The sequence below is a fragment of the Trachymyrmex septentrionalis genome, unplaced genomic scaffold (assembly GCF_001594115.1).
Source record: "Trachymyrmex septentrionalis isolate Tsep2-gDNA-1 unplaced genomic scaffold, Tsep1.0 scaffold52, whole genome shotgun sequence".
Classification (NCBI taxonomy): Eukaryota; Metazoa; Arthropoda; class Insecta; order Hymenoptera; family Formicidae; genus Trachymyrmex; species Trachymyrmex septentrionalis.
The window spans coordinates 156,669-168,256 of record NW_017305694.1 but is presented as its reverse complement, the minus strand read 5'-3'; the positions used below and the strand labels follow the sequence as shown (position 1 = coordinate 168,256).

The window sequence follows — 11,588 nt, the reverse complement described above, 5'->3', positions numbered from 1 at the left end:
AGTTTTTGCAAAAAATCATTAGAAGGAAATTTATATTTTGCATATAAAAATATAAATGTTATAGAAAAAAAGAAAACATTTAACTTAATTTTAATAAAAGAAAGATCGATATTTATATTTAACAGTACAATTTTATAATTTAAATAAAAATTTTCTTTGCTTTATCTTAATTATTTTTTAAATCATGGTGTCCTTTCTTTATTAAAATAATTTTTTTAGGTTTTAAATCCTGCTAAATTTTTTTATTATTTTTAAATATTTACGATATATATAAAAATATTCGTAATTAAAAAAAATTTTTTCATTATTTATTAAAATACAGGTTCATTAAAAAATTGATTAATAACGTATTAATGATATATTAATAGATTTAACTGCTGTTTGCATATGAAACCATTATTTTATGTCGCATGTATATTTCTCGAGAAAAAAACGATCGTACATGTTGTATCGTGGAAGAGCATGAACAATAACCGTGTCGCGCACCAACGGCACTCGGTGACCGGTTTTTTTCTGCACAATGTCTATATCGGTGAAACGGGTTTTTCACCATCAGAACAGATGCAATCACGCGAAAATCGAGTCACCGTTTCCAATGGCTGCTGTCACCGTTATACCATTATTCGTTTTCTTGGCAAAAAGACGTTATTACGAGTGGCTCGAAACGATTCTAGACCGGTCGCGCGCGCTGCGACCCTTCACCGTTCACAGATTAAGAAAACAAGAAACTTGCTACGTGACCGATACTCTATTCGCTCTTGCCGTAGGTATCCACCTGTTAATAAGCGAAAAATTATGCTAAAAACATTTTGTCCTCTTACGACAAGAACGAAGGACACTTTACACGATTTCACTGAAAATTTGAAACGAAGATTTTCAAACAAAAAGTCATTATAACATTAAAATAGTTAAAAAATGATTATTAAATTTACTTATGCAACAATCTTGGATTATAACGTCAAAAGCAACAAAATATATTAAAAAATTCTTGCAAACAGTATTAAAATGTGAACATTTTTAATAAAACAATATCTGCAATTTATAGAATCATAGATTTGTTAAATAGTATAACATATCGAAAATTCCTCTTGTATTTGATTATCAATAAACAATCATATATTCGAAATTGAATTATACCTAAAATTATATGTGAAAACTGTCGAATTGAGATAAACATGATTATATTCTATGTCGAAAGGAGTTTATAATGTATTTGACCAGTGTACTCTATCAAATGCAAATGTTGTTTTATTTAACAATAACTTTCTATTTTAAGATAATTTGCAAGAACTTTTGTTATCTGTTTTTTTGCTTTTGACGTTGTCAATATAAAGATTTATGCATTGTTAAATACCAAAGGAACAACGGTAACTTGCCTTAAGTTAAATAAATTCGTTATTTTTAACTTTCACGTGTGTCAAAAATGTATAAATCAATCCATTTCTACGATTCAAAATAAACATTCATATTAACATATGTCCTTAGTAAATAATAAATAAAATTTGAGTCAAATTTGACACATTTTCTTGAATTAAATTATTAAACTTCAGTATCTTAATTAAATTAACGATATATTGAATAGGAGTAGTAATGAGTTATAGAAATGATTAGAAATAACTAAAATTAAGTATAATTTGACATTATAAATTTGATTTAACAGTGTGAGTGGTCAAGAGCCTTAAAAGTCGATCACTTTTCCATTAATCATGATTCATTCTGACATCATTTTAACGTAACGTGATCACTGTATTGCTTAGGCTTTTAATGGTTATGAAATAAAATTGATATTTATTGAATGAAAACATTTAATTATGACATTGATAAATTAGTTGGCAAGATTTTAACGACTGTGAATGGAATTGATATTTATCACGTAACGGAGAAATTTAATTATGTATAACATTCAGAAATTACTAAAAATGTGACAGCAGCATAATAAGAAGTGACTTTTTAATGATATGTGGTAGAAATTTTTTCTAATGCCATTTTAGACTGCGACATCCCAGTCGGCCAATACCGGACAGCTTTTATACTATTTAACATATTTATATAGGCAAAGTTCATACGAAGTAATCATTCATACGTAATATCGCTAATCGACTCGTCGACATTGAACCGGTTTTTCTTTACACAAACTTTGCCTGCGAAGAAACGTATAGTTAAACAATTAATTACTCTCCATTTTTCACGATGGCAAAACAAACTGATTGCGTGACAGTCCATCAGCGGCGATCGAACGACCACAATACCCTCCAGGTATCACCCGAGGGCTCCACTTTGTCACGATTACAGTACTTTTAACGAACCACTTTCCAGCCATTATTGCAGGACGTTCCAGAAGTTCGCGTGGAGAGTTCCGCTGGGGGAGATAGCAATCTCTCGTGCGATATCTTGCGCAGAGAGACGGACGGGAAAAATGAACGAGAGAAAACGCGATTCCTTCCAGCGGGAGCAGAGAACTCCAAGTAAACGAAACTATTCTCGTCTCTGTTTTCTCGTTTAGCAAGCGGCCGACGGGGCGGCAAGAGCGGCGGGCACGGTGTACCGTGTCGTGGCCGGTACACAGAGCCTCGGGCTCGGGCTAAGCGCTTCGCGCGACGTGGGCCCGGCCGCCCCAGCTGCCGCCAACCCCGGTGGTACTGGCACCCCGATGTCCGGCGCATCCTCGACCGCCGCCCCAGGAGCCGGCATTCTACCACCGGTACGCCAAATCCTTCCGACACGCCTAAGTGTCCGCCGACAGAGAGTACGGCGACTGCCTTCGCTTCTTCGACCGAGCCCGATGAGACCGGATGCTCACATATGCCGTTCTTTTAGAGAATAGCAGCTCTTCGGCGAGACTTCGATGACGAAACGCGTCGAATGATCTGTACTTGTTCTAAAAGTCGAGAAAAACGATCGTAGGCGTTGAGTGGACACGCAATGATGCGCTTACTTCTTTGCGCAAGAGATATCGCGATTCCTTACTGCAAAAATATAATACAGCTAAAAAAATTAAATCTCCTGGAAGGAAAAGAGAAAATTCATTCTTCAATTTGACAGAAAATTATTGACTAATCAAACAATATTGGCGAAGGAAATGTATCTTTAATATGATCAAATGTCATTTTTGTTATCTATGTTTCGCAAGTATTAAAGAATCATCTTTTTCTAGTTGTGAGAATTTTTCTTAAAAATTGAATGAAAGCTACTCTCTTTTGAATTTTGATTTTTGTGATTTTTCATAAAATTAAATTAATGTATTTTTAATGATTGGTAGAATAATGTTTTCTAATTCATTTATGATAATAACTGGAGAAACACTTTTTTTTTATTGTGATATTTTTTAAGTAAGGAAGCGATCTGGCGCATAACATGTCATGGACTTATGATCGTTTTTTTCTATTTGTTAATGTGAGACAATCGACGATTGGTGCTGCACGTACATAGCACCAATCGAATTTATTGGGTTCGTTCGTTAACTTTCTCTTTCTTTCTGTATCTATTTCATTCTACTAATATGACTTCCCTCTTCCTTCTTTTTTTACTTTATTTTTCTCTATCTTCTCTTTCTACTTTTTATACTTCTTTCATTTCATAATCACTTTCCGCATGTCATACATTTTCCAATTGCATGAAAAATTGATAGCCATCTGATTTGAGTATCAAATATGACTCAAAGACTTGATCCTTCGAAGTTGACGATGGGTTTATTAAACCTTTTGTATCGATTGATAAGATAACAAACATTTTGAAGTAAAAATAATTTTTCCTTCTTTATAATAAAATAATATTAAGATAAAAAATACATTATTATATTTAAATTTATTATTAGTTTTTAATTCTTGTATACATTGTTATAACAATTGCCGTTTTAACTTTTTATTTTACAAAAATGTAAAATAATTAAATTTTCTTTATGTTACAAAAATGCTTTATGCTGCAAAAAATTTGGATCATTCTTATTAAAATAATCTTTAAAGTATTGATTATTTTTTATTACGTCATTTTGATTCTTTAAAATTTATTAAAATTTACACATATATTAAATAGATTTGATAAAATGTGTTAGAGATTTTGGCGTTAGCTCCATAGGATTAAAGTTTCTTATCTATTATAGTGTTCTCTAAAATACTATTCCATATATATGTATTCATTTTTGTAATATCGCAATCATGCGCTACAAGCAAAAATAATACAAGTACACTCTTCACACTATAGCTTGTAATTATGTTGTCTTAATTGCCTTATTATCTTCAATCAACTTCTTCACATAACTCTTCTCTAATCGCAAAATCTTCCTCGCATTGTATTGCACTTATCTTTATCTGCATGCCACACTTTTTCACATATACGCATCACTCTCGACTTGGTTGTATGACGTTCCTTAAATCTTCCGACTTACTTTCTACCAATGACTTAATCCCTCACGACGACTTATTTTGAACAGGTTACCGACACTCTTCCTGTCTAGTTTCATTTTCTTTTTCCTCATACACCGTTTCTCCTTCCTTTATACAAAACATCTACCGATCTTGCCTGTCTCGCTGCGCATGAATTGCATATCAAGATCTCTAATATTACCGGCCTTGTGTACTATGCGTACGTGTATATGTTTGAAAGTAATGCAACACACAGCGAGTTTCTATAATCTGCCGTTCCCTCTGTATAAAACTATCTTTTCTTTATTTGCTACAACTTCTTTGTATCCACGCACTTTTTTTACATGTCTAATATTATAACGAGGTCTTGCCATGTAATTTGTACAAATTGCGCATCCCTAACTCCTAGCTGGATATTATTTTATATATTCCTATGCAAACATAGAGTTGAAGTATAACTACACTGAACCAAAACTGTACGTAAATACAATAAAATATTCATTGAATTATGAAAAAATAATGAAAATTGGTCCAATGAATTCTCATAATAATTTAAGTTATAAAAACTATTACTAGAATTTATTGCAAGAATGAATATATAGTTATATAAATAAATGCAGTTATTGTATCAATAACTATATTAATTCGGATATTAAGTCGGACATTGATTCATTCATTGGACCAAAAATGACTAAAATTTTTTTCAGTGTATAGTTAACTAAACCGAGTAATATATTTACATAATATTCGGCTTGTATTAAAAATGTTACTAATAGAGTCACCATTTCTTAATATACACAAATATCTGACAATGAATATAAAAAAGGGCATTGGTGTGTTTGAGACATCTCTATTTAATCGACATCTAAGTTTTATTAAAAATGCAATTTGGACTGAGCGACGTTGAAAAAAATTTCGCAATCATAAATATAAAGTCTATTTTTCAGTTGAACTTTTTGCGTCGTTCATCTTTTCTCTTTTTCTCTCCAACGAAGAAAGAGATGAATAGTGCAAGAAGTAGTTTTAGTTAAAAAGTACATGATCAATTCTAACTCGTAAATTCTTAATATACCCTTAATTATTTATATGCCCTTAATAGTATACTTGATTGTATTTCCTTCAACTCTAGAATATTTACCGGATAATTTTGTCCATTTCATCTCGTTCCAAATCCCATCTTGTTCCACCCAGCCAACGGTCCCGACGCAACGCTGACAACCACCGACTTTTTAAATCTGGCGTACTGACCGGCTGATGGAGAGGCCAATTCACTCTGGATATGGCGGCCGCCATTGATCAATGCCGATTCTCTCGTTGTTGTGATCTTCGTACTCGTCCACTGCACCGTATATATCTAGCGGTCCGTAGTTGTATCTAGTTCCATTTATTTTGGACGCACCCGAGTAAATGCACGCAGTTTTGTCGCGGCAGACGAATCGGCCGCAAGAAATAATTTCACATTCATATCCGTGCAGATCCTTTGGATGAAGAGTGAATATTTAACGATCATTATCAAGAAGCTGGGATTTCTCATCGCGGAACCGATTTGTCTGCCAGACAGAGATCTGCATCTCGTAGATACTTATTGCAAATTTAGTCCACGACATGTACAAACTCGATGCGTTCGTAACTAGACCCATACATTATAGACCAAGAGACGTTCCTCAAAAACATCCAGAGGATAGTCCTATATCCTCTAAACGTCCTCAGGACGTTCCCAGAACGTCCCTCGGATAAAATATGATGTACGGGAAGAATTCGCCTAAACACCAAATTCAATATTATTCTTATTATGTTGTGTTGCGAATTGCTAGATACGAAGCGTATTATTGAGAGTTGGCATAAGGTTTATCCTGTTGTCACTATTGGGTACTTGGCGATTTCACCTTTTCATGGTGCACGCGCAGGGTGTCCATATAGAAATCCTTAGCCGGATGTCGATCCATGATCGCTTTGCGGGATCGCCTTTCGCTCAAGAATAATCTCAAATAATTCTTAAATTGAAAAAAAAAAAAGACGTATGGGCACCCTGCGGACAAACTTCGAGTATTACGAGCCGAAGGAGCGCACGTAAGGATCGTAGCAGCAAGATCGATGGTTCGTATGTTGTAGCCGCAAGTAGGAATAAGGATGTGAGAGCACCGTAGTGTCGGGAGCGCTGGAATTGGACGTGGAGCTGCAATATACACTGCAATTTTATTTGACTCCAACAAACAAACAAACAAACAAACAAACAAAATATTATAATTCCTGTATGTGTTTTGTACTCACTTCTTCGCCGCGCATCCCGAAATCAATTCGGGATCGTAAACGGCGGGGCGCCCCTCTAATTGCTCCAACTAACGCTAATAGATCTCTGTAATGTTTCCAGCTGGTGGCCGGAAGCGGAAGTAACCAGCTGAGTGGCTCTTCCTCTTCGGACACCCATGACGTCGGAAAGTCGGATGAACACGAGGCTGTACCCGGCCCAGTCACCAGGTTCTTCGTCATCGCTAATCGAGGACTCTCGAATCTCGTCCAGGATCTCATACTCGTGAGTATAGAAACTTTCACCGATCACTAATTTTTTTTTTTCTTTTACATAATAGAATTTAGCGTTTATTTAAACTCTACACGAAAAAAATCGGTTTTAGTAAAGTATGTAATAATTTTGACTGCATACAAATCTTGGCAAGAGTTTCAACTTTAATTTAACTAGATACAGATCTAAAAATAATTATGTTGAACCATCAAACTAATTACGTAGGCTGTAGAATGTTTAAGTATAATGATAATACTACAAAAAATTTTCACATTCTAGAAAGCCGTTCACGTCCAATATAATTATTTAGATGACTCAATAAAATTACTTCCAAATCTATATCTACTTAAATTTTTAGATACTATAGCAAAATTATTCTTTTCATGTAACTTTCGCGATTCAAATCTTATCTCGCAGCTCTAAATGCAAACGTTATTGCTTTGGTTGATATATTATTGATATTTCTCTTGTTATATAACGTTATAAGGTATTTTTTATAAGTGTAGAACATTCCTTGTGAGTGCTGAAGTAAATAAATTAAATCAATGACACAATAATTATTGTGCAATTGTGGTATAATTATCTATAAACTTTATAAGCTGCGCTTATTTTCAACGTGAATGTACTAGTCGATTCCTTTAAGAGGAGGGATAATTAGTGATCAATAATCGATTACTGTTACGAGCTCACAATGTGATCATAGTGCTAACAATGTGATCATACGCGACTATTATTTAATAACATATTTTGAAAGACATCTACGTCAATTAGCTACATACTATAAGCAGACAACATAATAGGATTTATATTCATTATACCGGATGTCGATTATATGTAGATTTCAAAATTTTAATAACTCTTAGACTACGCGAAGGTAAACCGCGTTTATGACGAAATATTGAACAACTGTGTCGAAGAGCAATTAATAAGTAGAAGTTAAATTGTACATAATATCGTTAGACAATTGTGTCAGAAATAAATCTAACTGTAATTATAATTTATTTAGAAATTGCAGGTATAATTAATTTAGAAACTGAAAAAATTCAACTCCAGTGTGATATATGTGCGCAATCGCGCAAACGATTGCGTGGCTTCTGACGCACATAAGTTGTTCATATCTCTATTTCATTATCTACGAGAAAATTAATTTCAACATTGGAACGAGGAAAAAGATTAGGAACCTATTTTTCTTCTTAAGAATCACGGCGTTCACGGTTCACCGCGTGAAATTTGCGAATCTTGTACTACAAATCAATAATTCAAATAAACGAAAAACTTATAATACTGTACGTGACGTAATTCTGATTGCGATCCCACGATAATCCAATCTGTCGTTGCAAGCGACTGCATTTGTCGACACGCGATAATTACTACTCGCAAACGGATTTGTTTCTTCAACGGATTTGCCAAGTGAAATTTACATCGTGGTTTCTTATATAAAATTACGAGATTAATTAAAACGGCGACGGAAACGCGTGACAAAGAACGTGACACAAATCATGAAACTGCGAGTTTTAAAAAAGAATAAAGAAGTATCAAAATATCGCAACCACGTAAAAAAATATTTTGCTGCTCCAGCTAGAATTATAGCTGTTTTTGTATCTGATAGAAAATTATGTATCAATCGCATAGAATTTATAACACAAATCTAAGTTCTATCTCTGTCATCAATATGATTAGGTGCAATACATATCCAATATCGCAGTATTTGCTAGAAATTTATCTATGTTAGCTATTTTTCGTACTTAGATAATTTTCGCTATAACTGCAAGATCACTTTTTTGAGTGACTTAAACTAAAATTAATTGGATAATAATCATTGATAAAAGATGTATAAGTACTCAAATAAATCGTATTAAAAATCCATTTGAAATTAGTAAAAAAGGTCGTGAATGTTAAATGAGGCATGTGAAATATCAAACTTGAGACCGCACGGAAGAATAAGTAAATACACACACGATGAAATAAAACCTCCTTAAAACTCGGGAAGGAGACATTAGTCTGTCGTAATATTTACAAGTTTATAGCATACTTTATTAAGGTTGACTGTTGTGGCGCGGCGTAAGCCCACGTTACCTCTCGGTTGCGGTTATTGATTAAAATCTCGTACAGAGCGGCGATCGGCTTTTATATATAGATTTGAACCTTTACGGTAGCCAGTCACGTGTTCGGCCAAAAGTCAAAGCGTCGCGTTGCGTATCGTCGCGTTGTTTCAGATATAAACTGGGCCATTACGCAAGCCGAGCCGTCGGGATCGGTGGAAAGTAAAAATGTAAGCGACTTTCTCTATGAAATAGCGCGTCCATTTACCAGCTGCAACTTATGCAAGAGCCGATCCCGGCACGCAAGATCGCCAGAGGCGACAACTGGCCGCGGCTACTATCGAAATCGCACGTTTTGCGTTACGCTTTGTGGACGACTGCCCTACATTTAATTTATCAGGATCTTTCGTGTTTAACGATCAAGGCTTAGCTGCGAAAATACACAAAATCTCCTCTATCTTTTCTTATTTTTTATATCGACATATACCTCACTAAGTAGAAACTACAATTTCGAAAAAGATTAATGAATATGTATAGATTAGGGTTGTTATGCGTGGATTTTGAAAGTTGTCCAATTTCAATAATATATAGAAAGTTTATTTTATAATCTAATTTACATTTTATAAATTGCGGAAGATTGCCGAATCAATTTATATAGTGACAAACATCATAAAGAAAGAAGATGAGAAAGGATTGACATTTATCACTCGCAATATATTTCATACATTGCTGAGCGAACTGCGCTTTCACTTTGTGATTTAATCAATTTTAGTCCGTAAAATATGGAATTAGTGGGCATTGTCCAGCTAGGAGATTATTCATTTTGCACTTATTGAATGGTGTTCAGCCTTTGGACAATGTGTGATAGATGATCTAAATCAGTGATGCGCAACTTGCAGCCTATCTATGAATTTTTTGCGGTTTGCTAGCTCATAGCTGAAAACATAAAATCTCTACTTTTTATTTTATGCAAGTAAAATAAACATTACGCAAGATTTTACCTGTTTCTGGGTATTCATCATGTGACTTTGCAGGAAACAAAAAATTAAAAAAATTTCTCCTTCAATAACAACAAATTTTGCTTTTCATATTTTAGAGAATGAGTTATGTGATCGCTATCCCGAAAAAAGGATTCTTTAAAAATAAATCTCTTTAAAAAGGTCGTGCGTATTACTGATCTAAACAATACGATAGGAGAGAATTCGTTATCTTACAATCATTAAGACAGGATCTGTTTCGTGACTATCACGACACAATTTAAATTCCACCGAAAAGCCCGTAAGCAATATACATATAACATAATCGATAATATAATATAGTTTATTAATTATTTTTTATTATTTGATAATATAATTTATTTAATTGATTATTTGATAATTTATTAATTGAATAAAATATTAATGGCAGCTTAAAAGCTGTTACTTAAGCTACCATTAAAATACAAAAGCCGGAATTGAATTATCTTAGATCATATGCACCATCATGCAAGGATTTTTTTTTATTCATTCCGCGGAACAATCCACTATAATTTTTTAAACCAATGATTTTTACGCTCGTAATACTCGGAATTGCCGCGTGAACCGTGGAAAATGATTCACCTTAGATCATATGATCGACGTAACTGCGGCGTTTATTCTTGCTCGGCCATTTGTTACTTCCGTACAATTTACGAATTTTGTAATCAGTTAATAGTAGATAATTATAGGTATTATCGAAGATAATAATAATTTATGTATACAAAGAATAACAATCTATAACAAGAAATTAATTTTATTAATGACAAAAATATAATTGTTGATGTATGAAGTCGGAAGTTGTTTTCTATATTAGTATTATATATATAGAAAACAATTATAAATATCTAAAAAAGAGAAAATAATATTAATTAATTCATTTAAGCTGACACATTATTAATATTCTTAACTTAATAGAAATTTTCTGTTTAAATTAATTTAAAACATTAAATTAAATGAAAACAATAAAATCAATACGCTCTAAAAAAAATTCTAAAAAATAATAAATAAAATGCCAATTTGAGCCGACACTGGTTACTAGTGTGTATTTTAATACCATTTATTCAAAGTGAATATTAATTGTATGTAATTTTGTTAGTATATATATATATATCTTTTTGTACTGAAGAGGACCTTGGTCGTAGGTCGAAACATTTAATATTCACTTTGAATAAATGCTATTAAAATACACACTAATAACCAGTGTCGGCTCAAATTGTTCATTTTATTTATTATTTTTTTAATTAAATAAGTTTAATTGTATTTATGAACATTTTAATCTTAATATACGAAGATCACATTAAGCAACGAATGCAAATTATCCTTACTTTTTTAAATTATCCTTACTTTTTTTAACTTAATAGAAACTTTCCGTTTGAATTAATCTAAAGATATTGAATTAACTAAATCTAATTGTATTTATGAATATTCCATCTTAATACAGAGCATGTAGATTATATTAAGCAATAAATGCAAATTATCTTTATTTTTTTTTTTTGAAACAAAATAATGAAAGGTGTCTGTAGAAAAAAAAAAGATTAAATGATATTTAGATATAAACCTAAAGATAAACGAAATTGCGTTGAAATTGAACGATGTCGGTAATATTACGTGCAACAAAGAGAATATAAAAGAATAATATACACATATA

The 11,588-nt window shown here is 32.8% G+C and overlaps 1 protein-coding gene across 2 annotated transcripts in view; it reads left to right on the top strand.

Moving 5' to 3' along the window:
• The window catches only part of LOC108751858, a 32,602-nt gene that overhangs the window by 17,136 nt on the left and 3,878 nt on the right, over positions 1–11,588 (top strand). Inside the window, exons 5-6 of one of the 2 annotated variants that reach the window (XM_018492327.1) lie at positions 2,504–2,701; positions 6,733–6,894. In XM_018492327.1, the coding sequence (XP_018347829.1) occupies positions 2,504–2,701; positions 6,733–6,894 (360 nt within the window). The remainder of the gene's footprint in view (positions 1–2,503; positions 2,702–6,732; positions 6,895–11,588) is intronic. The other variant, XM_018492326.1, reaches the window with a different exon arrangement.